The 27,650-nt window shown below is 41.3% G+C and overlaps 1 protein-coding gene across 4 annotated transcripts in view; it reads left to right on the top strand.

Annotated features, from left to right (window-relative positions):
• ENOX2 (ecto-NOX disulfide-thiol exchanger 2) overlaps positions 1-27,650 on the top strand; it is an 82,990-nt gene that overhangs the window by 30,016 nt on the left and 25,324 nt on the right. For 3 of the 4 annotated variants that reach the window (XM_044682455.1, XM_044682454.1, XM_044682453.1), the window contains exons 7-8: positions 6,964-7,078; positions 19,029-19,210. In XM_044682455.1, coding sequence (XP_044538390.1) covers positions 6,964-7,078; positions 19,029-19,210 — 297 coding nt within the window. The remainder of the gene's footprint in view (positions 1-6,963; positions 7,079-19,028; positions 19,211-27,650) is intronic. The other variant, XM_044682456.1, reaches the window with a different exon arrangement.

Raw genomic sequence — 27,650 nt, 5'->3', positions numbered from 1 at the left:
TGGAAAGGGAGGAAGATTTGTTTTCCCCAAGAAGACTGCTAGGAAAACAGATAGACTTCAATTACTCTTACTGAAATGGGTGCTGAGGGTTTATTCTTTCCCAAGCATGTTTAAAGGTGTTATCACATTACTACAGCTTGAGAGGGAGGTGGGTGGATAAGGAAACAGAAGGACAAGAACTTGTCCAGGGTCAAACTGTTAGAAAAAGCAAAGCCAACACTTGAATCCAGGGCTTCTGAGAATAAGAGCCTCATTCTTTCCACTCCACAACAGCCACATTCCTACCCTCTCTGCTGGTCTGTACAATCTTTTACTCAGAACACTTGTAATGTTTTTTTTAAAAAGCTGGTCATTTGTATCAAGGAGCAGCTTGTAATCCTGAAAAGTGCTGCCTGGTCTGTCCCCCCACCCCTGCAAAAAATACAGCCTGCCATCCTCCTTTTATTCAGTTCCAAGCCCAGTTCATTGTCCATCTCTGATACCTGCTTTAGGGGGTTAGGCTGATGACTACCTCAGTGGAGTAGCTTTTAAACTGCTTACTCCAGTCTGGACAGTGGACGTTCTTGAGCCACTTGTTTTGTCCTGTGTAGACTGTTAGGCTAACTTTTCAAGTCCTTCTGGATCTCATTGAGGAGGCAGCTCTGAAGTGTGACAGCCCAGTGTTCCATATAAACAAGCACTCACCAAAGCAGCCCAGCACATCCTTCACAAGGGCAGCAAACAATTTTCAGATGCACAGACAGCTCACATTAGATTGCAAGGTCCCTGAGGGCAAGGACTATGTCATTCTGCCCCCATGGATCCCCAGCTCAGAGCAAAAGGCTTAACTTGGGAGTGAGGGAAGGAGGATCAAAGGTGGGGAGGGGAATAGCCACTGCCTCCCTGGGAGCCACTGACATGAAGAACATCCTAGCCACAATGCTGTGTGCTGAAGAAAATAATGGACGTATACTAAAGACATGTGAAGAAATGACCCCAGGTAGGAAGGAGAGCATACTGTCTGCCATACCTACTTCCTGACTGGGGTTTTTACTTTGCATGTGATGGCATCCTGACAAAGAAGAGAATCAGCCTGCTGAGGACAATGGCTTTAGAAGGTGGTTAGGACCTAGAGGACGGGCATCTATTCCCAGCCCCTCATTCTAAAAACAGGAGAGAAAACTGAGACCCAAAGAAGAAAAGGGACTTGCCCAAGGCCACAGAAGTCCTAAGTAGCAGAACCTGAATCCAAACCTAGAGCCTTCGACCCTCTGACCAGTTCTCTGTAATATATTATGAAGTTCCCTGAAAAGATGCAGTCAGAGAGAGCTTAGGAGAAGCTGACATCTAAAACCTGCTCTTCCTGAAAACCAGCCACACAAGCAAATGGCCTCGAGATTCTTCCACCCAAAATGAGCTTAGAAGCTAAGTTCTCCTCAACTGGAAAGACCTTTGTGAACTGATGCAGAGTGAAATAAGCAGAACCAGGAGGACACAGTAACTGAAATATTATGGAACAATCAAATGTGACAGCTTTGCTACTAACAGCAATACAATGAATGATCCAGGACAGTTCTGAGAGACTTATGAAAAAGAACGCTCTCCACCTCCTGAGAAGGAACTGTTGGAGTAGGTATGCAGATGAAAATATATGTTTATCACTTGTTTATTTTGGTATATGATTTGGGGTTTTGGTTTTATAAGATTATTTACTTATAAAATGAATAATACGGAAATATGTTTTGTATGTTAATATATGTATAACTCAGACTGAATTGCTGGTCAATTCCAGGAGGTGGGAGGGAGACAATATGAATCATATTACTTTGGAAAACTTATGGGGAAATTTGTTATTAAAATAAATTAATTAAAGTGCTAAATTCTCCTTGAGATAAAAAACGGGAACAGCAGCCACTAAGTAGTCAGTGCCCGCCATAAGAGCCTCCCAAAAGTGCCTTAAGATAGTAAGCTCCCCAGCACTGGAAGCATTTAAGTGAAGATAAGCCTCTAATCTGTTGGGGTGTTTCATGATTTGAATGGAGACTGGTCAAGATCACCCCAAGGCCCCTAACAATTATGAGATTCTCCAGTTCTTTGTTTAGTCTTGCCCTGTGGCTTGAAGCCAACAAACCAACTGTCTGTTAGTCCCAGAGAATAGAAACTGATAATTCTCAGCATCCTTCCAAAAGTTCCAGTAACCCCATTTCCTCTAAGATAAAATGGAGTCTATCATTTAAAGCCCTACACAAGATACTCTGCTCTGTTCTTCTTTGCATAGGCAGAGAACTATGGTCATGGAACATTGCATATATAATGTCACAAGTATTGCAGTGTGTTGATTACTTGAGCAAAACTGGTTTTGCTCTTTTTTTTGTTATGAAGGATGGCTCTCTGGGTGAGGAGGAGTATAATGCAAAGTATAGATGATGGGAAAACAAAAGATCAAGGATTTGTTTCTAAGTACAATACAAAAAAAATCTTTCATAGCCTGGCTCCAACCTGTCTTTCCAGACTTGCTTCATATGACTTTCCAGCTGGGAGTACAGTGCCTTCTCCTTCCAATCACAGCTGCCCCCTCTAATAGGAAGCCTTGCCTATTTCCTCCAGCTGTCAGTGCTCCTCCTTCCTCAGGTGACATTTTCTGCCCCTACTTGGGGCATATTATATTTCTCCCTACTAGAATGTAAGCTTCTTTCTAGAGGAAAGTAACAATTTCAGTTTTGCCTCTGTATGCCCAACACTCTGCACAGAACCTTACTTACAATGGGCACTTGATAAGTACATGCCGGGTGGAATTAAAATTGAAATATCCTAGTTTCTTTTTTTTCAAAAATCTCAAAATTTATAAGCTGGCTGACATTTCCAAACTTTAGATAATTCTTTCCAGCTAGACGTTAAAGTTGTTCCTAGAGCCCAGTTGTCGGAAACCTTTGCATTTGTGTCACCTCTTGGCTTCCTGCCATTGGGAAACCTACTAACCCAATTTGTATCAACATGCTCTATAGCCCACTGGGCCCTCCCTCCAGCACAAGGCACAACAGACAGTGATTTATAATCAGAGTTTGTGGTTTGCCTTGTCCTAATAATGACATCTGCAGGCTTCAATTTCTGTAGAAGATTAGAAAGTTTTTCCCTGGCCCCTACCCCTTCCCCTCCCCTTCGAACCTCCTCCCTTTGTTGCATTGCCAAGTTTCCTGTAAATGTGAAAAGTCTCAATAAATGGAATTGTGTTACACATTTAATAAAAGGTTAGCAGCTTAGAATTTCTGGTAACCTTGTTCCTTCCTGTCATAAAACACCAGCAAGATAAATTCAGATCTATGTGTATTTTGGTACAGCCATAGTCAGTCTAATTATTCTGGACTAATCCAATTTGCCTGTCTTAGGATTAATCAGAAATATCAAGAGATATAAAGGCTCAAATCTGACTCTACCTGGACCTCAGTTTCCCTTTCTGTCAAAGGAGGGTGTTCATCTTCTATTTCCAGATCTTGTGATCATTTTAAAAATGACAGAGATGAGAAACTATGAAGGGGGAAGTTTCCTTCGCTTCATAATTCAGTTCCATTCCATATCAAAGGCTTTCCAGGCCTCAAATCAAAGTGATATTGTTATTGAATTTGACATTCAGACCAGGGCAACATCCAAAGCCATGTGTCACAGAGAGCCAGCTGCTTTAAATGAAGCACTTACAGCCTTTCTCCTTTTCTCCCCTCTTTTAACTCCCTCTATTAGAATGTAAGCTTTTTGAGGGCAAGGACTGCAGCACTTAGGTCCTCCCTCCCCTTCTTCCTTCCTTCTGTCCAACTGATGTTTGATCTCACCCATGCTTTTGTTCTCCATAGTAGTTCAACACCATAGCCTATCCTGGGTAGCTCTTGTCTACTGAGTCGTCCTCTAGTATATCATAAAGCCAGGAAGAAGACTCTAAGTTTTTAAAAGAGTATGCCAGGGGAGCATGAGCTATTTCCATACTAGAAAGGCTTTGAGTGTGAGGCCAGCAAGTTGACATTGAGTCCTTTATCCCTGACATCCCATGAAACAACTTAAATTCCCTGGGCCTTAGTTTCCTCATCACTAAAGTCAAGGGACCTGAATTTGGTAGCCTATAAGATGCCTTCTAGCTCTGAGTGTATGACCTCACCCCATCAGGAAGAAGGTTGGATGGATCCACTATGGAAGATGTAGAGGAGGACATGTGATGAAAGCACGTGGATGAGTGGTACCTGTGCACCATGGGAAGGAGTTCCTACTTCTATAAGATCACTAATCCATCCAAGTAGAGAAATATACTGCTTATGAGACTCCTCATGCTGGTAATGGATTGTGGACTTAGAGCGGTGATGGCAAACCTATGACACGTGTGTCGTAGCCATTTTCAGTGACACGTGGCTGCATGTGACTACATACATAGAAGTATGGGGCTGCATGCCGAGGATGAAACATTTGCTGTAGTGTCGTGTAGACACTCTGTGCACTATAGATGACAATTCTACCTATATTAATTTACCAATTTTGGTTTATTAAATGCAGTTATATATTACAATTATATATTTTTGTTATTTAAACTATAAATATCATGAAATTATGGGGTTTTTCTCAAAATGACACACCGCCCGAGTTATGCTCGGGTTTTGGGCAAATTTTGACACACCAAAGCTGAAAAGGTTACCCGTCATTGACTTAGAGTCTGGAAATCTAGCTTTGGCATAGTAGTTATCCAAGTAAAGCTATGTAATCTTGGACAAATCCTTCACCTTCTCAGTATCACATTTTCCTCATCTGTAAAGTAAGGGAAGTTCTACTTGCTCTCATTTGTAGTCAATTTGTGAGGAAAATGGCCCATCCTATAGAAGTCGGAGCTCTTGTTTTTACCCCATGTCCAGAGACACTCATGCTGTCTGACATGGACCTCAGGAATCAAGAAGTAATTTCTGGGTGAATTAAAGTGTGGTCAACTCTTCAGAGCACTCTTCCCTACTAAGGTCACACTGACATTAGGGTCAAATCAGAATCCACTATTGAGACCTCTTCTTTGAAATAGTCTGCAGAGAACTTTTGATCCTTTAGAGAATTTAAGGTTCTACATTATTCTCTGGGTAAGCTCCTTAAGGAATGAAAAACTTACTTGTATCCTTCTTAGAACAAAGCTGTTTGGACTTGATTTATGAGCTTTTGTGGATTTCCAAATCACTTCCTTTTAGCAAGATATCTTGCAGCCTTTGGTGGCCTCTGACAGATGGTCCATTGTCTTGGCCTGGTGTTGGGTATTTAAGGAAGACAGATGAGGGCTGAGAGCCACCGCCTGTTTATCACTAAAATGGCTGATCTAGTGAGGAGAGAGGGCCTGAGCTGTGCCCCATTTTTTGAAGGTCTAGGGTAGCCAGTCACTTAGCACTCTGTGCTCCTATTTCTTCAACCCATAATACTCATTTGGAAAGCACTTAAGTGAAATTTCCTAGGTAGGAATGAGTTGCTCTTCTAGCCAGGCATGATTTGTTGAGGTTCAGAGTTTGGCAGATTTTATTTTTTTTTTCTTTTTATAAGAATAACCCACTTCTGAGTTTGTCCTATTCTATGGAAAAGGCCTTCAGGTAAGCTGCCTCCTTTATCGAACTTCTGCTTCAAAAAGGGATGATTCCTTCTGAGGCAGCTGGAGGCCAAAGGCTAGTTTCGAGGATGCTCACTACCCACAGGGCATGTCTTAGTTTTTCCTACATCTGCCTGCCCAGGGTGGCTTCCCAAGGATGAGCATGCTTCACTCATCTAAGGAGCCCTATGTTTCAGTTCTCTGTAGTCTGACTTTGCTTTCCCCAATAAATAGATGTTGACTTGTATTGCCCTAAAAGATTGGTGGCATATTTGTGACTTCAAGCAGGTCTTTTCAGCATGGTGCCCTGAAGCTAGGATACAAGTTAGACAGCCAAAGCAGCCACATGTTTTTCTTGATGAATACTCCCATTTGCTACCATCAGCTCTCATTATAAGCACCTTGCTACTAAGAGATCTTAGTTGATCCTGAAAATCTACCCTTTTGAAATAGATTGGATGCTAATAAATGAGCCCTTCCTTAGTAATTTTCCTCTGTAGTGGGATAGAATAAGAGTTATCAAATCCCTCTCTCTATGCATTCCTCATAGAGTTCATTTTTCTCAAATAAAGTGTTACTCCTTTTACCACCTGCTCAGTAGTATATTTGCACTCCTGGATCAGCCTTCAATTTCCTCATTATTCTTAACTATTAGTGATATTCATTTGTTTCAAGAACATCCGACTCTGGGACCCTATTTGGGGTTTTCTTGGCAGAGATTCTGGAGTGGTTTGCTAGTTCCTTTTCCAACCCATTTTTAAAATAAGGAAACTGAGGCAAACAGGGTGAAGTGACTTGCCCAGGGGCATGGGCGCACGCACACGCACACGCACGCGCGCGCGCACACACACACACACACACACACACACACACACACACGATACATCCGAGGTCAGATAGGAACTCAGGAAGAGGAGTCTTCCTGAATTCAGGATCAGAATGCTATCCACTGCACCACTTTGATGCCATACTGTTAGCAATGCTCCCAAATAAGAGTTTATTTTGCTCTATAACTTCTAAGCCTGAAACAACTTGTCCAAAAGCCAAGTGTTGAAGAAGTTTAAAGTGGCACAACACCAGAAATCTTCAAGCTTCATGGCCAAAGGGAGCCTTGTGGCAAGGAGAATAAGGAGCCAGGTGAAGAGGCTTATGGGCTTGACTGGAACTCTGACTCCTAGTTAAGACCCCTTGACAGGCAACTTGAAGTCACTTTGTTGCTGGCTTCTGTTTTGCCTCTTGGGCCTGGTTCCAGTGCTGTTTGCTGATCAGGTCTCTCTGGCCATCAGATTACACATCAAGGCTGCTCCTCCTGTGTAATTAGCATTAACTCTCTGGCACCTGCTTGCCATGTTCCAGGCTTTAGTGACCTTAAAAGTGTGCCTTTTGAACCATAGGAAATTCGAAACATTCATAATGATGAACTGATGGGAATCAGGAGAGAGGAAGAGATGGAAATGTCTGATGAAGAAATAGAAGACCCCAATGATCCAAAGGAAAATGATGACTCGGGTAAGTCCATTCCTTTCATATCTTTATAGCAAAGATAGATTTTTCTGGATGATGTTCCTGTGTATTCTGTTTGTCCCTATTTCCTGTTATGAATAACTGAGAAATAGCTTTGCTTTCTAAGAATCACGAGGCTTTTGGTAAGCATAGTCTTTACTTGGGTTAAATTTTCCAGATTCTGTTGCCAAATACGTGATTAAGAGACTATATATCCAAAAAGGGGAAATGTCAAATCACTATTCAAAAAGCAGCTAGGTGGCTCAATGGGTAGAAAGCCAGGCCTAGAGATGGGGGGTCCTAGGTTCAAATCCGGCCTCAGATACTTCCTTAGATTTGTGACCCTGGGCAAGTCACTTAGCCCCCATTGCCCAACTCTTATTGCTCTTCTGCATTAGAACCAATAGTTAGTATCTATTTGAAGATAGGAAGCAAGGGTTTTAAAAAAAGAAAAGGAAAAACCCAGTGGACAAGGAGGGAACTTAAAACAATACAAGATGCAGAGTCTCATTTATGTTTCAGTTGATCTGTGCCTTCCCTTTCTGTGCAATCCTTGACCTCATCTTTCCCCAAATTCTCCATAAGTTGCCAAGTAATTTCACAATATCAAGAATCTCAGGTGTAGCAGTCACAGTGACCATCTTTTAGAGACCTCTCTCCCTTTGGGTCACTACGTGACCTTCCCACAACTCCTTTTCTAGTCCAACCTGGTATTGATGACATTTTCTATACCACCTCTTCTTTTTTTAATTAATTTATTTTTTAGGTCTAGATTTTATTTTTAAAATTTTTTCCATGGTTACATGATTCTTGTTGTCTCCCTCCCTTCCTTCAAGAGTTGACAAGCAATTCCACTGGGTGATACATGTATCATCACTCAAAACTCATTTCCATATTATTCATTTTTGTAATAATCTTTTAAAAACAAAATCCCAAATCATACCCATATAAACAAATGATAAATCATGTTTTCTTTTGGATTTCTGCTCCCTCAGTTCTTGGATAGCATTCTTTCTCTTAAGTCCCTCAGAGTTGTCCTAGATCATTGCTTTGCTTTTAGTAGCTAAGTCAGTTACATTTGATCGTCCCACAATGTTTCAGGTACTGTGTATAATGTTCTCCTCGTTCTGTTCATTTCACTCCACATCAGTTCATGGAGGTCTTTCCAGTTCTTATAGAACTCCTCCAGTTCATCATTCCTTACAGCACAATAGTATTACATCATCATCATATCATCATATACCACAATTTGTTAAAGTTCCAATTGAGGGACAGCCCCTCTTTTTCCAGTTTTCTGACATCACAAAAAGCTCAGCTATAAGTATTTTTGTATGAATAGAACCTTTCCCATTTTTTTTCTCTTTGGGATACAAACCCAGTACCACCTCTTCTTGAGTGCAAATCAGTCCTAGTACCATGCCACTCAGCTCCTCACTACTCCTGGGATCACCTGCAGTTGTGATTCTTCCAATAATCCTAGTTTCTCCCCCCCCCCATGCCATGCCATATGATATCACAGTGGGCAGTTCCTTCCACCTCATTAGGTGGACTTAGGTTAGTTATTAAGGCCTTTGTGAAACAATGCTGGTCAGGGACACCTTAAGTGATATGTGTGCCTATCTCTCTTGATGTCTTACAACTAGCAGTTAAATTCCTAAGAAAGGAAAGAAAGCAGACTACCCAAGCTGAAACTCTACTCCTTTGATTGGAATGCCAGGTCCCAATAGACAAGTTACCATACATTTTGCCTAATAGAACCCTTCAACATCTTTAGATCATTAGTTTTCTTTGAGCAAGTAAAGAATTACTACAAATGTGTGTAGTCAAGATAAACAGAAGCCATTGGAATCATTGAAGTACTTGGTGATGGTGGTTTATGGCCTCTCCTTTCTACTCCAGTTTCTGCAGTATGTAGAGAGGGCTTATATGGTGTTAGCATGAAGTTACTGCGGGAGGAGAGTGATGTCTGTAGGGCTCAGCCTGAGCGTACTTACTGAGCTACATACAGAGCAGCATTTTCCTTCTCTATCTTTGTGGAGTTGAAAGCCGCATTGGCTCCTGCATAGGTAGGGCCTTATTTATTTTGAGACTGGGAACTCCCTGACAGATCATCTCCAAGCTATTTTCTTTCCTGCTCCACATGCCGAGATGCTGCTTTGTCAAATAAAGCTATCCATGATAGATTTAATGGAGCTTACCAAATAACTTTTTTCCCCCAGAAGCCTTCAATTCATTTTAATTTAAGGACTTTTGTGTGTTTTTCTTCCCCTGGATCATATCTAACTTTGTTATCTTCCTTCTGTGGTATGCAACTAGAGAAATCTTGTGTTCCCTGAATTTCCTATGAGAAAGGAGCTTAAATTTAGAGCTAGTCAGTGCCTGTTTCATAATAGAACTCGGTTCTAAAGAAGTGTTCATTTATATTTCAGGAAAGACACCCCAGGGCTTCTTTGATTTCCATACTCCCCAGCTCCGAAGTCCAGGAGTCTAAGCTAAGTTGGCCCCTAACTGCCATATGGGATGTGAAGTATATTCTCTGTGGAAGAGAGAAGGCTGTCCCATACACAGGCAGCCTAGCGATTCATGTTTAGGTGTGGATTAGACTTGATGGTCCCTGTGGTCCCTTCCCTAACACTGATACCCTGTGGTTCTATGATTGAAGAGGATACACACATCAGAGCCAATTGTATCAGGGCAAGATTCATTCTACTTTTGTAAGTGATTGAAATTATATGGACAGTGCAGGCCGGCACACTGTTCTCATTCGACAGTAATTTGCTGAACTGCTTTTCTCAGACCTGTATGCCCACCTGGCTCAAACCAGACTCTTCAAGGAATTAAAGACTTTCAGAGCTGGAGGGCATGAAAGCACAAGCCATGCTCCTCCTGTGACTTCTTTTTACACATAACCCCAATTACCTATTGCAAGTCAAAGGAGTAAGATGGAAAGAATCCTGGCATGGCATCCCCAAATCTCCAAAACAGATGTGTCCTTAGAAACCAGCCTAGAATGAGAATTCCCCTCTACATATCTCGTGAGACAGCTTCTAGTGAGGGCAAATGCAGCACACATGGAGGCACCCAGACATTCATGATAGGAAGTTTGTCTTTGCTCTAAGCCTCTCCTTAAATCCCACTCAAATGCTCCTAGTTCTGCCTCTTAGGGCTGAGTGGAACAAGTCCAGGACTTGTTCTTCTACTCAAGGGGCCTTCAGATATTTGCAGACTACTTATAGACAACATGAGTTACTGAGTCTTCTCTTCTCCAGGTGAAACATGCCTAGTTCTTCTAATCAATTATACCACATGATCTCAAGGCCCTTTGCTATTCTGGTTATCCTCCTCTGGAGGCTCTCCAAATTATTAGCTTCCTTTCTGAAAATTGACACCCAAAAAAGAATACATTACTCAGGATGTGATGTGATCAGAGCAGAATATACCTCCCTAATCCTGGACCCCATTACTCTCCTAACATAGCTGCATTAGCTTTCTTGGGCTCTTGACTCAAAATCCTAAATATGCCCACCCCATACCCCTGCCAATTGTTTTTCAGACAAGCTGCTGTCTAGCCATCACTGTCTCATCTTGTATTTGTGAAACTGACTTTTTGAATCCTAGCTCTGATACATCCCTACCTATGTGACCATGGGTATGTCAGTAGAGCATAAGCTCCTTGAGAGCAAGAACTGTTTGCATTTTCTTTGTAGCCTCGGGGCTTAGCACAGTATTTGGCATGTTAGGCACATTTATTAAGTGCTTAAGTTGACTAACTTGACCTCAGTTTCCCCATCTATAAAATGAAAAGGATAATACTTAAATTCCCTTTCTCCCAGGGGATTGGAAACAAAGGGCTTTAATAAAGCTTAAGGTAATTCAGAAATGGGAGGTACAAAGAAGCATATGACATAATCATTTCTCTGCCCTCCAGCACCTCAGAGTCTAACTCAAGAGCTAGGCCAATGCATGAAAGAATTTAAAAAGAATTAAGGGCCAGACTATATAGTACTAACTTTGAATATAGTTGGAAGTCTAGAATAGTCAGAAGTGGTCTGGGAAGTTGAGAGAGTGAATCATGAATTGTGAAAGATGTTTTATTTTACCAATTATATGTAATAATAAATTTCCACATAAATTTTCAGAAGTTACATGATCCATATGATTTGGGGTCTTGGTTTTATTTTTTATTCATTTATTTATTTTTAAAGCCCTTACCTTCCATCTTGGAGTCAATACTGAGTAATGACTCCAAGGCAAAAAGAATGGTAAGGACTAGGCAATGAGGGTCAAGTGACTTGCCCAGGGTCACACAGCTAGGAAGTGTCTGAGGCCAGATTTGAACCTAGGACCTCCTGGCTCTCAATCCACTGAGCCACCCAGCTGCCCCCAGGGTTTTGGTTTTAAAAAATTATTCTTTTGTAAAAAATGAATAACATGGAAATAGGTATTATAACATTTGTATAACCCAGCGGAATTGCTTGTCGACTCTGGGAGCAGGGAGGAAAAGAAGATGAATCATGTAAACATGGAAAAATATTTTTAAATTTTAAATTTAAAAAAAAGTTACATGATCCAAATTGTCTCCTTCCCTTGAGCTGGTAAGCGATTTGATCTGGGTTATACATGTATTATCAATGTCCATAATGGTCATTGTTGTAAGAAAATACTCATATAAAACCAAAACCCCCAAATTAAAACTCAAACTAAAATGAAAAACCGTATGAATCATGAATTGAAGATAGAAGGAGATGCCAGTATTCCAGGTGGAAAGAATAGTGCAAGCAAAGGCATGGAGGTAGGAATCAACCAGTAGTGGATGGCAAGAATTGTGTGGCCTAAGGAGCAGAGGCTTTTACAAAAGAATGGCTGGTAAGATTAAACACTGTTGGCATAGGCCCAGATTGTGGAGTACCTCAAAAGCACAGCATTGGAGTTTGGGCACTTGGGGGCATTACTGGGGGCTTTTGAACAGAGTTGAAGCATAACAAATGCATTATTTGGGAAAGTTATTCTCACATTCCATAGGCACGATGGAGTTGGGAAGAAAAGAAGAGATGGGAAAGCTAGGGCCAGTTTTAAGGCAATAGCAGCAATTCAGTGTGAGATCAGGAAGGCCTCTGGAGTAAGGGAATAACAGAAAAGAAAAGAGAAAGGGGTGAATTCAAACAGTATCTCAGGCTTGATAACAGATTTGGACTTGGTGAATGAATGAGAACAAAGAATACAAAGGACTTCTTAGCTCAGTGGGTCGGAAGAATGGTGATAACGGAAGTTAAGGGGGAAGATGGTGCATCTAGCTTTTTTTTAATTTGAAAGAGATGGCCAGACATTCGAATAGTGATAGCTCACAGGCAACTGGAAATTCAGAACTGATGCTCAAGCTGAAAAATCAGGGCTGGGGACATCAGCTTGGGAGTCAGTAGGAGAGAGGTGTGAGTAAAATCTTAAAAAGAAATTAGCTGGGGTAGCTCAATGGATTGAGAGCCAGGCCTAGAGATGGGAGGTCCTGGGTTCAAATTTGGCCTCAGACACTTCCCAGCTGGGTGACCCTGGGCAAGTCACTTGACCCCCATTGCCTAGCCCTTACCACTCTTCTGCCTTGGAGCCAATACATAGTATTGACTCTAAGATGGAGGGTAAGGGTTAAAAAAATTAGCTTACTCTAGGGTAGTGAGTATAGAGAAAGAAAAGGAAAGAGGGCTGAGGACAGGATTTCCAGGCACAGCTGTAGTTGGGGGCCAGAAGAAGTAAGTGTAGCCAGGAAAGGAGAGAGGAGTGTGATGTGAAGGGTGAGAGAAGAAACAGAATAAATCTTAAGAGTGTGGGTGGTCAACAATATCTAATACTGAAGGGAAGATTGAAGAGGTTGGAGACTGGGAGTGGGCCTCTCAATTTGGCCATAAAGCCTTAATGCTCGAGGAGAGAAAAGAAGGCCAAGCAGAAGCCAGGTTTCTATATTGAATTCCAAGTGAATGATTTCCTTGTCTCTGGCATTAAGAGAGCCAAGAAGTACCTGTACTTTGTTGCCATAGTGTCATTACACTTCTTCCCCCTCCACCCATATCTCATTGTGTTTTATGTGGACCTTTCTTTTAGCACTTATTTATTTGCATATATATTTTTATTTCTCCTAGACTGTAAGCCTGTCAAGGGCAGGAAACTGTTTTATTTGTATCCCCAGTTCCTAATAAACAATACATTTGTACACTTTTTAAGAGAGGGCTTTCACTGAAAGTGAAAGGTAGGAATTAGGAATTTAGCCTTCTTGGGCCTCAATATCCTCATCTGTAAACCAAAGGTGTTAAATTAGATGACTCTGAGGTTTCCACCACTAAACCAAGAATCCTGTGTGTGGCCTTAAGTAACTCGCTTCCTCTCCCTGGACCTGTTTCCTGAGTTATGATTCCCAATCTCTGACATGTTTAAAGTTTCTAAGGTCCTTTTCCCATAACCTCCTTGTCAGGCTCTACCCCAGTTTTCTGGATAAGGATGTGAAAGCTCAGAAGCTATCTCTCTGGGTCAGTTACCTAACTAGAAAGGGGCTCAGATTGGAACTCCACCCAGGTCCTCAGATTTCCTATCTGGCTCTCCTTCCCTGCTACTTTAGTACCTCTTGCCTTCTCTAGCTTGGTAATATTTGTTTTTTTTTGGTACTTAACTTGAAACTGAAGCATTGATTTAAGACAAATCACGAAGTCTGTTTTGGTCCTTTACTGTGGAAACACTTACCTAGAGTTGGGCTTGTAGTGATTCCAGAGGCACAGCAAGAAACTGAAGCTATTTTAGAACTTTCACATGACTCTAATGAATTGCTGTTTTTCCCTTCTAAGGGGCATCAGCTCTAGCAAAAACAAACACTTCTCTCTGTCTTGAAACAGTCCAAAGGAGCCACGGAGAGGTGATGGCAGGCTGGGAATGGGCTCCATGCTCTAAAAGTGGCACCCATGTTGATAGATGCAACAACTCAGACATGTTATATTAAAGGGTGATAGTGAACCTTCCAGTTTTCTGCCAACATACAAAGAGCTCAGACTTTGGCAAAGGACCTAATAAATACTAAAACTGAAAATAAAGAGGAGGTGTCCTCATTAAAATGACAAAAACTGTCATTTGGGAGAGTGGTAAAAGCCCCTTAGTAGTGTTAATAGCAATTCCTATTTTCTTTTCCTCAGGCAATTCTAAGCCAAAGAATTTATTCCCAGCTCCCATTTGACTATAGGCATCAGATGTTCTCTCCCCCTTCGGATTCAACCTCTTCACATTTTCTCAGAAGGAAAAATATTTTCCCATTTTAACTGGAGAATAAGCCTTTAGCAATTCCCCGCCCCTACCTTAGTGGCAATATAATATCACAGAAAGAAATGGTAGCCTTTGGAGTCAGACAATCTGAACCCATGGCCCACATCTGCAACTGATTGGCACTGTGGCCTCAGGCAAGTCGCTTCCATCCCTCTGAACCTTAGTATCCCTATTTGTCAAGTAGAAGTGATTGTATTTGCATTCCCAACCTTCCTGGCTGGCTGGGAGGAAATTCTTTTATAAACCATAATGAAATAAAGAAAACAAGGTGGACATCTTTCACACTTTTCCATGCAGTTGTAGGCAGTACAAGAAGAGAAGAAGAGGAGGGATGGCAGGCAGCAGAGTGTGGTGGAAGGAGTGCTGGAAATGGAGTCAGTCAGAGGACCTGGCCTTGACTTTTTAGCTCTTCTGCTTACTTTCCTGTCTACCAGGATGAGAGTCTCTTGAGAATCCTTTTATCCTAAATTCCACTCTTTGTTATTCGGTACTGTGGCCAAGAGTGGCCTGCCAAGCCCACCTCCTCACTAAAAAATGTTAACTGTTCCTCTCTGTGGTCTAACCCAGCTTTGTTAGGCTGACCAGAGGAGGCTGCTATCCTTGGTCCTGAACGCGTGGATGCTTTCTTTTATCCAGTAGTTTTTTTCTACTTTTCTCTAGAGAATTGCCTGACTTAAAGTGTTGGGCAGCTCACTCCACAACCTCCCAGAGCTTTAGGGTTTTCCTATACAAAACACGTGGGGGGGCGCTAGCTGGCCTCACAGGTCCCACTTTTTCCGGCTTCCCCTTTTATGAAATCCTGGTTTGGGCCAGGCTCATGTTCAATTTCAGAAGAACTCCCTGAGGAGCACCATTTCAGGAGTGGGGAGAGATGAGAGGGATGAATTTGACTCGGACCACACTACGTGGTCAAGACCTGCTGTAATAAAAGGGTTCTCATTCATACTCAAAAGGTCTGTGTGATTATAGCAACGAATAAAGTCATGAATGAAACCAAACGTTAAAATGAACATGTACCATGCCAAAGGCCTTCTGCGCTTCAAAAACCAGCCAACCAACCACTAAAATGGGCAGTTTAAAAACACTTTAACAAGGCCTGACTGTATGGCCATTTATAGAGAGCAACACTGACATCATCCTTCCTGTAACCCCAGTCTTTGTCTCACTGACTTAGCTGGCCTGGGAGCATAAAGACACCATCTAATCTAATCCTCTAATTTTTTCAAATTGGAAAACCAAAACCTAGCCAGGTGAAAGGCCTTTCCTCATGGCTAAAGTAGCAGAGGTGAGATGGGGAATTATATGAATGTATTAATCATAACAATTAGCATTTCTCTCACCCTTTAAAGTTTGCAAAGTGCTTTACATATGTTAACTCATTTGATCCTCACGACAACTCTGGGAGGAAGGTGTTCTGTTATCTTCCTTTTACTGATGGGGAGATGAATTACTGAGGTTAAATTACTTGCTCAGGGTCTGAGAACTAAAAAGTGTTGAAGAGAAGATTCAAACTCAGATCTTCCTGGCTCTAAATCCTGTGCTCTATCCATTGTACCACCTGGCTGCCCTATTTCTTTTTCTTTAATCTTTTGATATTTTATTTTTCCCAATTACACATAAATTATCATTACTTTGCTAAAAATTTTGAGTTCTAAATTCTTTCCCTCCCCTCCACTCTCCCTGAATGGTAAGCAGTTTGAGCTAGGTTATACATGTGATATCATGCAAAATATATTTCCAAACTGGTCATGCTGTGGAAGAACACACATATCAAAAAAAAATCAACAAAGAAAATAAAGTGAAAAATAGTCTGCTTTGATCTGTGCTTTGACTCCATCAGTTCTTTCTCTGGTGGCAGATTTCTATATTCTGTGCCTTTTCCTCCTGGACAGCCATTGTTAATCCCTTTGTCCTCCCTGGTCCAGGGAAGCTGAGTGGGTCATCTGTGTTCAGGAGCCTACTGGCCTGACATCAGCTTGTCCTCAGGACCTAGACTAAGCAGGAAATCAACAGCAGCTCCTTTCTCTAGGAGTGCTCCCAGATTTAAGATTATTAGCCTTTGGGGTTGTTTTTCTCCCTCAGGAGTAGAGATGGTGCTGATCCTGCTCTCAGGTAGCTTCTACTCTACTATATTTTTAAATTCTCCATCTGACTCTTCCATACTGTAGCTCTGGCACCCCCACCTTATTTAATTCCTACTAGCCCTTTTGCTCCAATGTCTCTTTTGCACTTCTTTTATTCTTCCTCGTGTTAGTTATTTTGTCATGGAACAAAAACCAAAAGAGATCTGTGAAGCCAGCTAGTCAAGCCCCAGCGTTTTGTTTATGAAAACCCAAGACCTCTCCAACACATTAAGAATCTGAGACAAGACTCAAACCTCAGGCCTTCTGATTGCAGATATATATATTCCCAATATAAACTCTGGAGGGCAAGACCTGAGACAAAGCTCTCTTTGTGTTCCTAGGACTATTAGCTCTTTTACAAAGTAGTTGTTTAGTAAACATTAGTGAGTTCTTATTGAAATCAGTGCAAATCTCTTTTGTTTTCCTTCCCTGGGGAAAACCCACTTGGCCCAGTGTTCTGGGAGAGTCCATAGGCCCTAGCTCCCTTCCTGTCCCCTTTTCCTTCCCTGATTCCCAAATTCCACCCAGAAGACCAAAAACCTTCACTCTGGAAGTGAAACTATCTTCCCTTTCATAGAGAGGGTTTCCTCTGACTCTCTAGAGTGCTAAAGCTAGGAAAAAGCCTCAGGGATAAGCTAGATCAACTCCCTCATTTTACACACAGGGAAACTGAGTCCCAAAAAAGAAAACAGCTTCACTTAAGGTCACACTGCAATATAGTGACAATGTTAGGACTTGAAGTCAATTCTCGTCCCAACATTCCTGTTCCACACACACATACATACACATACACTGCAATCCCCACCCCTTACTACAAAGCAAATCTGGCTGTACCACAATGCTTTGAGCTAATGAAACCAGACAATGGTATACAGGACCATATTGCTGAAAACTCTTATCAAGGAGTGTGTGTGTATATAATGTAGGAGTCTGGCAGCCTACAGGCCGGGAGCCCAGCACAGCAGCCTTTTCTTAGATACAGGTGACTTTTTCACTATCAGAAAGGGGAAAACTCATCTGAGGCCAAGCATTATTCAAAAGTCACTTGCCTTTATACCCTCTTTATCACCTGAATGGAAACAGGCCATACAGCACAGAAATGAGGCATCCTCAGGATGAGGCCAGATTTGAATGTGCAGGAAACATCCCAGTGCAGTGGAAAGAGGACTGGACTTGGATTAGGCCATCTGGGTTCGAATGCCAGCTCTGCCATTCATTTAGTGTCAAGCATTGGCCTAAGGTGCTAGGGATTACAAGGCAAGGCAACTTTTGACATCCCTTCTCCTTCCTGAGCCTCAACTTTCTCCTACAGAAAATGAAAGGGATGGATTCAATTTCATAGCTATACTTATATGTGTTCTCCCACTTGCCTCTGCCCTCCCATTGAGGTGAAGGAAAGAACTGGGGACTTGGAGTAGTGGGTTGCCAACCAAGGCCCAGCTTTGTAGTCATGAAGAAGAGGCTCCTCCCCTCTCTGGGCTTTTGTTCCCTCCACCATAAGGTGAAGGAGAGGGGTCAACAATCTCTAACCATCCTTCAAAATCCGGTGACTGTGAAATACAAAGAACAGAGAGTTAGTGTTAGCTTGGAAATGCCAAATTCCATTTCTGATGAGAATGGGCCAGCCGTGGTGTGGAGCTTTTTCTGGCAGAGCCCCATGCCAACAAATGAGGTAGCTAGATAGGATAGGTTTATAAGCGTATGTGTATGCCTACATTTTATTTCTTTGAGTTGTTGTTCAGTCATGTCTAACTCTCTGTGATATGATTTTGGGGTTTTCTTGGCAAAGATAACGGAGTGGTTCGCCATTTCCATCTCCAGCTCATTTTACAGATGAGGAACTGAGGCCAACAGGGTTAGGCGACTTGCCCAGGGACACCCAGCTCATAAATGTCTGAGGCCAGATTTAAACTCCGGAAGAGGAATCTTCCTGATTTCAAGCCAGTGCTCTGCCCCTTGGCAGATGTTAAAGTGGTTTTCATTTCCTTCTCTAGTAAATCTCCAGAGGCAAACAGAAATTAAGTGATTTGCTCAGGGTCACACCACTATTAAGTGTCCGAGGCAGGTTTTGAACTGTCCAGGCCCATTGCTCTATCTATCCACCGTGTCACTAGCTGCCTTATTTCTCTATCACCTTAAAAATTAGCAAGATCTTCACAACCACCTTGTGAGGGAGGTAGTACAAGTATTCATTAGACTATAAGGTACTTGAGGGCAGGGGCTATTTGTTTATTTGTCTTGGTGTCCCTAGCACAGAGTAAGCACTTTAAAATGTTTGCACAATTATTACTCCCATTTTACAGAGAAGAAAACTGAGGCTCAGTGAGGGTAAAAACCACTTGCACCAGGGCACAGTGAAATGAGGGCTGTTTTTTGCCCATGTGCTCTCATGGTCACCTCTGACCCTAGGTGTTTTGTCAAGAGAGTTTTGATGCCCCAGTCACTCTTTGCATCAGAGCCAGGTTCGCACAGTCTTGAATTAGCCCAGTGTGGCCAGCTTGGCTGTTTCATTTGACCCCACTGCCTATGTGTTTCAGCCCTAGTGTCTCAGACTGAGGCCTTGAAGGAAGAAAACGATAGCCTACGTTGGCAGGTTGATGCCTACCGTAATGAAGTGGAACTGCTCAAACAGGAGCAAGGCAAGATGAGCCGGGATGAGGATGTCACCAAGGATCAGCAGCTGAAGCTTCTTCAGCAGGCTCTGCAAGGGATGCAGCAGGTGAGTGGGCCAGTGGGGGCCTCAGCTCTGGGAATCTGGGGCACCAGTGTGTAGCCCTTGGAGTCTGGCTGCCTCATACAACAGGAATAGGCCTTTATTCTGTGGTGGGATGGTCCCAGAGTGCCTTCCCATCTGCTTGTTTAGTCATTTTAGTCATGTCTGACTCTTCGTGGCCTCATTTTCGGTTTTCTTGGCAAAGAGATTACAGTTTTCCATTTCCTTCTTTAGCTTATTTTACATATGAGGAAACTAAGCAAACGGTTAAATGATTTGTCCAGGGTCACATAGCTAGTAAATGTGTTTGAGGCCAGATTTGAACTCAAGAAAATGGGTCTTCCTGACTCCAGGCTCTGCATACTATCCACTGCACAACCTAACAAATATATTAAAAATATCAAATAAAATGTCAGACATCAAATTTAATGTTCTTGTACATTCAACCCAAATTATGTGGACTCTCTGTGTGTACAGATATAGATCTATAGACAGATACATATATACTATATGTAAATATGCACATTTATACTGGCCATAGTATGTATCATTGAAATGGAATAATTTTATTCAGTTCTCTACTTTTTATTGGGTGTATCCATTAGGAAGTGTATTCCTGCTTACTTGATGACCTAACAGAAAATACCTTTTAGAGGCAGCTGGGTGGCTCGGTGGATTAAGAGCCAGGCCTAGAGACGGGAGGTCCTGGGTTCAAATGTGGCCTCAGACGCTTCTCAGCTGTGTGACCCTGGGCAAGTCCCTTGACCACCATCGCCTAGCCTTTAGCACTCTTCTGCCTTGGAGCCAATACACAGTATTGATTCTAAGGTGGAAGGTGAAGGTTTAAAGAAAAAGAAAATATCTTCTAGAATAACGGAATGCAGAGGAGATTAAAGAGGTATTCTGTTGTCTTCCTTCATAACTATCACTTGGATTGGGAGGAAAAATGCATTAGATATAAAAAAGCCTAAATTTGGCAAAGGAACTGGCTAACTTTCACCCATTCACCAGAACTTAGCCCTGTTTCTTGCTAAGGATTCATGAGAAGCTAGCTCCAAAAGATGCTAGAGAACCTTCTGCCTTAAAAAGGCAATGAGCACACGAGTGGCGTTTTGTCCCTGGTTCCAGGCTGTTCAAGTAAGAATTCTGGGCTTTCTTGAGGCAAGCATTTAAAGAACATAACAGTTAGATCTAGGAATAAAAGAGGAAACAAAAGCTTATTTTACTAAGTGCTTTTTTCCAGTTGAGGATATTGGTATCTGTATTCTTCTGACTGAGCAGATCCAGATGAGTATATACCATACTGGGAGGACTTGAAGTATTCAGACCCAGCAATAATTAGACTTGGGGGGGATGTTGGTCCAAGGGTTGGTCTCGATGAGTGAAGAAAAGGTAACATGAGGTGATTCTTATTTTTGTTTTTTAATCTCAGAAATGTATACAGATCATCAACTGAAGCATGGGCTGGGGTTGGGTGGTGAGTCTCTGAGTCTGGATCTTTAGGAGAAGTACTTTTCTTCATGTCTTTCCTGTTAAAATATATGCAAACTTCTCCAGGGATAGGGGCTCTGTTTTGTCTATCTTTGTATCCCCCTCCCTGTCTCAGCTGGTTCTTGGTGCACTGGAAACACTTATGAGCTGTTTGTGGATCCCCCTGATCGTCATCATTCTGGGACCCTTCACCACAGCTGGATGTAAACGATATGACATTATTTTGCACTTATTGGCATTCCCAGTGCCTATTACTAAAAACAGGCTGTTACAGACACAGGAGAACTGTAAAACTCAAGAGGAAGAAAGCTATTTCTAGCACTTAGAGGGTTAGGGTTGGATTAGATGATCTCTAAGGTATTTCTTGTTTTCCTCATTTATTGTAGCATTCGGGCTCACCCCCCCCTTCATCATTCCATACAAACCCATAGGAGGCTACTCTAGAATTGAGGTGTCTTGTGGGTCAGCATCTAATTGAGACCATAGTTCCTGTTGTGTTTCCTTTACTAATTCAACCAGAGGATGTATAAAATCCAAGAAGTAGATATTAAGAACATTAACCAAATAAGTGCTATGAAAGATTTTCTCTAAGTTAACTCTAACCCTAACCCCTAAAATTCATACAGGAATATATTCTCCCAAGATTCCTCAGGGCATCAGTAAGGGAAGAGATATACAGGAGGACCACAATGGAGCCAGGGAGCTAGATCTTTGATTTCCTTGGCATAAAGAAATTCCAATAAGAAAACTTCTACCAACATATATTGGCATATCTGCCGTGCTTTCATCTTAGAGAATTGCCTGGGTGAACTGAGAAGTTGAGTGGCATCCAATATGCATCAAAAGGAGAATTCTGAACTCAGATCTCTTATAATTAGAGGTAGCACACCTTCAAATTACTGTGTAAGGCAGCCTATCACATGCTTTCCTCCTAAAACTCCAGCCCTTTGCTGGTGCTTTTGACAGCCAACCCTAGCACCATATTGCCACTAGTTCTACTCTGAGTTCTAGTTGTGGATTTTCACATGTTCTCCATCTTCCAAGACTTGAGTGCACATAAGGTATGGGAATTATCAAAACAGAATGAGTAGAACAATTTACAAGTCCGCTGAATTTGGAAACTAGGCCCCCTGATTCAAGAGCTAGTGCTTGATTGATAACTGCTAGGACTATAGAAGGATAAGACAAATTCAGGCACTATTAGTGGAGTTGTAAATTGTTCTACTCATTCTGGAAAGCTATTTGGAACTGTCTCCCAAAAGTCACTACACAGTATATATCCTTTGACACAGCAGCACTACTATTGGAATACACCCCCAAAGAGGTCAACGGCCAAAGGAAAGGCTCTATAGGTACAACAATATTTATAGCAATTGGTTATTAAACAAGTTATAGCATAAAACTGGAAACAAAGTAGGTGCCCGTTTTTTTGGAACTTCCCAAACCACCATAATGGTGAATGAAGTGAACATAATGCAATATTATTTTTAACCCCTTCCATCATGGAATCAGTATTGTATATTAGTTTCAAGGCAGAAGCATAGTAAGGACTAGGCAGTGGGGGTTAAGTAACTCGTCCAGGATCACACAGCTAGGAAATCTGAGACCAGATTGGAACCCAGGACCTCCCATTTCTAGGTCCAGCTCTCAAACCACTGAGCCATCTAGCTGCCCCAAGACTTAAGTTTTGAAACATTGAGTAGTCACTTGGTCACCTAATGCATGAAAAAGTCCAAATCAAGTTAGTAAGCATCTATTAAGCAAGTGTTAGGAACTATGTTAAATGTTGGTGGTACAAAGAAGAAATCCAAACAAACAAAAAATAGCTCCTGCTCTGAAGGAGTTCACAGTCTAATGAGGGAGACAATAGGCAAAGAACTATTTACAAATAAATTGGATATAAGATAAATTGGTGCTAATCCCCAGAGGGAAAATATTAGAAGTAAGAGGCTTCAGATATTTTAGAAGACCATATTTTAGCTTGGTCTGAAAGGAAGCCAGAAGGTGAAGATGAGGAGGGAATACGTTCCAGGCATAGGGGATAGTCAGTGAAAATGCCCACAGTTGGGAAATGGAGTATCTTCTCTGAAGAACAATTAGAAGGCCAGTGACACTGAATCACAAAGCGGGTAGGGGAGAGAAGAAGCATTAATGGGCGAGAAGACTGGAGAGGCAGGAAGGGACCAGGTTATAAAGGGCTTTAAAGGGAAATCGGGTTTTATGTTTGATCTTTAAGGTAATATAGGGAACCATTGGATGTTACTGAATGGGAGTGTGGGTGATATGGTCAGAACAATGCTTTAGGAAGATAGTCTAGATTCTAGAGCATGATGGAGCAGACTGGGGAAGAGACTTGTAGAAAGCAGAGCAACCTGTAGGCTACAGCAATAGTCCAGGTGTGAGGCAATAAGGGCCTGTAGCACAAAGGAGAGAAAGGAGAGAAACCAGCAATGTTGTAAAGATAGAAACAAAGGACTTCACAGCAGATTAGATAATGGGGGGTCAGAGAGAGGAGTTGGAGATGATAGGTTGGGAGCCTGGGTGGCTGCAAGGCTGGTGGAACCCTTGTTAGTGATAAGGAAATTGGGAAGAGGGAAGTGTTCTGTGGGGGAAAGATAACGGGGCAGTGCAATGCAATGGCCATAACTAGCTTGCCAATCAAAAGGATGAAGGAGGAATTCTCGACTCTGTGTCCTAGCTTTTTGTACTTAGGGTACCAGGAAGCTACATCATTAGTTAGCCCTGGAATAGTTAAGTCTCAAAGATGATTTCACTGCCTTTTAAGGAAAAACTAGCTGGCCTACCTGGCAGTTACTGCTCCTTTCACAGAGGTATTAAAGCAAAGACTAAATAACAACCACTCAGGAAATCTGTGGGAAATCCTTCTTCAGGTATGAGTTGGACTTAATGGCCACTTTCCAATTTGGAAATATTGTATTTCTGTGAATAGTTTTAGTTCAGTTCTTAAAAGCCTAATAAAACTCCTACCATTGATGCATTTCATTTATTAGCAACATGGTATGCCTATAATTTTGTAAATTGATACCAATTCCCTTTCTCTTCTTTTAATTGCAAGCTTTAATTGCAAGGGCTAGAGCTTTAAAAAAGGTATTTGTTATAGATTCAAACATTTGTGTGCATTTCAATAGGAAATCAGAATAATGGTTAAGTTTGGGCATCACACTACTAATTAATCGCTTTAGTTGGAATTTTTCAGGCCATACATTATACCAATTCACTTCTAACAAATCTCTGTAAAGATGGAGCACAGAGCTCTCTAGGCTGGATAGGGATTATGGAATGAAAAAATAAAAAGCAAGATGTTGTTATGTTATAGGGAAGAAGGAAAAAAATATGTATTCATTGCCAGCTATGTGCCAGGTACTTTTCCTAACAACACTTGGAGATAACTACTATTACGATCCCCATTTTACAGATGAGGAAACTGAGGCAGAAAGAGGTTAAATGATTTGTCCAAGGTCACACACCCAGTGTGAATCTGAGGCAGGTCTTCCTTATTCCAGACCCAATACTCTATCCACCGAACTACCTGCCTACTCCTAGATGTTCATATGGTTTAATATCTCAGTATCTGTATGATTGACTACTTCCTTGTTCAGTCAGTCAGACCCTGTGCTAAGTTTGAAGACTACCAGAGAATGATCAGAATTTATTTCAATATGCTCTTTTCTTTTTGACACCAAAGGTATCAAATCCTATGCCTAGGGCTTCTGTGATTATAGAAATGGCAGCTGATTTCTCTAGACTTTTCTGAGCCTGGTTCTTCCAGTTTACATAAAAGATGAGGTATAAGGAAGAAGAGAAATGGGAGGTGAGACAAGAATGAAACAACCATGCTGGAAACAACTTTGGAGAAGAAAATGCAGGAATAGGGTAGAGAATAAGTGAGGCTCCCATGGCCATATTCCTAGCTCTATTCCAATTTTCTCGTGGTCCTGTTCCCTTCATTGTCACTAGCTCAGAATAGCTCGATTCCCAGTGTGCCTCAGGGATATGGGTGAACTCAGCTACGATTCTCGGACCCAAGTATGGCTACAGAATAAAGAGCTATAACCATGCCCCAGAGTTTACCCAACCTTGCTTCCCCCGCCGGCCCAGGTGCCTGGTATATCTAAGTTATTTTTTTCAGTGTTACACAGAAGGGAGAGTTCCCTATGTACATACCTCCCAAGTTGTTCGTCATCTGTGTATTTTCTTCCCTCTAGTTCTTTTTATCCTTTCACCAACTCTTGATGGCAAGTTCATCTGCTCTCTACAATTAGAACTCTTATTTGTTAAAATCAGTCAAAGAGGAAGTGACCATACACATCTCAAAAGCATGATACTTGCATAATGAAGGCTGATTTTTCAGCTGAGTTCCTGGGCAGCTTTCTTTGTGTCTTCACAGTGACATTCCCTGCAGGTCAGGCATCATTATAAATATGAAGTGACTTGTGCAAGAACTCAATTCAGAACAAATCCAAAGAAAGTTTGTGCCCCTTAGATTCATCTATTTACTCTCAAACAAGGAGCATTACAGTGACTAGGAGGATAAGAGGATGGCACAGGATTTTTAAAAGTAGCTGAACAGTTAGTAGACTTTAATCATAAAAAAGCAAGATTCTTATACTCTTTATCTATTTTCACAGGATCTAAAATGGATAGGATCTTCAATCTAAAAACTTTTCCAGAAAAAAATGTTTTGGTTAATGAGCCATTCTTTTTTCTTGAGACATGGCGTCCTTCTTCTCTGGATTTGGAGAAACTTGCAGTAATACAGGGGACAGGGTCTTCTTAGAATGCTTTTGAGATCTACGCATAGAGCAGCTGGCACTGCAGGATAGTGTCACAGTACATGATACATGCCCCTCTTGGTGGGAAGTCAATGTTAGTCAAGCATTGGCTTCTGTAGCTCAGCAAGGTATTTATGGAACTGAGCCCTGAAGGATGACCATCTAGTGTTTGGGGTTCTCCCTGGTACTGGGAACATTGTACCTCCTGTAAGACCTGAGTTCACAGACCAGTTCTGCCACTTATAACCTGTGTGGCTGAGTCCCTTCCCTCTCTGGCCCCCACTTTCCTTACCTGTGCAATAGCTACAGCTCCAAAGCCGTGGTTCTTCCCCTCTCTTTTTCCACCTTCCCCACAACACCCCCCCCAGAACTTCTCCATTAAAAGAAACCAAAATGCAAAGTCATCAGTAGTAGTACTGGCGCAGAAAGAGACTACAATTGGCTAAAACAAGGTTTGGAGATTATCTGAGGGTTCCAGTGATCCTTGGTATACCTGGCACCCATTCCCAGGGAGATGCCTGTGTTCATTAAAAATTCATGTGGAACAATCAAATGTGATAGCTTTGCTACTAACAGCAATGCAATGAATGATCCAGGACAGTTCTGAGACACTTATGAAAAAGCATCCACATCTAGAGAAAGAACTGTTGGAATAGAAACACAGATGAAAACATATGATTTATCACTTGTTTATTTGGGTGTATTTGGGTTTTTTTTACTTTATAAGACTATTCACTTACAAGAACTAATAATATGGAAATATGTTTTGCGTGAAAATACGTGTACAACCCAGGAAAATAAAAGAATGTCTCTTAAAGGCAAGCTCAGATTGTTGGAGTTGAAGAATCTTTTAGAGAAAGAAATCCCTGGATAATGCACATATTTTCAGTATGTGTCCTAAGATTTAATAGAAGGAAATAAATCAAAATGCATAATAAAACAGAAGGTGGAAAACAAGCTGATTTTAAAAATTTTTATTTTTATGTCATGCAAAACACTTCCATATTGGTCATTATTATAAGAGCACCAAAACCCCCAAATAAAACCATAAATACACTGATGTGAAGACAACTGCAATAGTTTTTTCACTGGAAGTGGATAGCATTCCCTCTCATAAGTCTCTCAGGTTTCAGGATTGTTCCAGATCATTGCATTGCTGAGGGTAGCTAAGTTTTCACAGTTGATCATTGTACAACATTGCTATTACTGTGTACAATATTCTCCCAATTTGACTTATTTTAATCTGTATTAGTTTATGTAGCTATTTACAGCTTTTTCTGAAATTATCTTGCTTATCATTTCTTATAGCACAATAGTATTCCATCACCAACATGTACCACAATGTGTACAACTATTCCCCAATTGAGGGACATCCTCTCAATTTCCAATTTTTTGCCACTACAAAAAGAGCTGCTATAAATATTTTATACATGTAGGTCCTTTTCCCCTTTTTTAATTATTTCTTTGGGATACAGACCCAGTCAGTATTACCGAATCAAAGACTATACACACTTTTATAACCCTTTGGGCATAGTTCCAAATTGTCCTCCAGAGTGGTTGGACTAGTTTAGAACTCCACCAACAATGCGTTAGTGTCCCAATTTTGCAACATCCCTGCCAACATTTATCACTTTCCTTTGCTGCCATATTGGCCACTTTGATAGGTGTGAGATGGTACCTCAGCATTGTTTTAATTTGCATTTCTCTAATTTAGAGTGATTTAGAACATTTGTTCTTCCCAATGAATTTTGTTATTATTTTTTCTAGTTCTATAAAATAGTTTTTTGGTAATTTAATAGATAAAGCACTGAGAAAGTAAATTATTTTAGGTCGGATTGTCATTTTTATTATATTAGCTCGGCTTACCCATGAGCACATGCTGCTGAAAAGAAGATATATTCCTTTTTATCCCTATTATTTTCTCCAGATATCTATTAAATCTAATTTTTCTAAAATTTCATTCACTTCCTTTACTTCTTTCTTATTTATTTTTTGTTTAGATTTATCTATTTCTTAGAAGGGGAGGTTGAGGTCCCCCACTGTTATAGTTTAACTGTCTATTTCCTCCTTAAACTCCTTTAGTTTCTCCTTTAAAATTCTGGATACTATACCACTCAGTGAATATATGTTAAGTACTGATATTACTTCATTGTCTGTATTAC

The sequence above is a fragment of the Gracilinanus agilis genome, chromosome X (assembly GCF_016433145.1).
Source record: "Gracilinanus agilis isolate LMUSP501 chromosome X, AgileGrace, whole genome shotgun sequence".
Classification (NCBI taxonomy): domain Eukaryota; kingdom Metazoa; phylum Chordata; class Mammalia; order Didelphimorphia; family Didelphidae; genus Gracilinanus; species Gracilinanus agilis.
The sequence above is the reverse complement of the archived record's forward strand: the minus strand, read 5'-3'. Positions and strand labels throughout refer to the sequence as shown.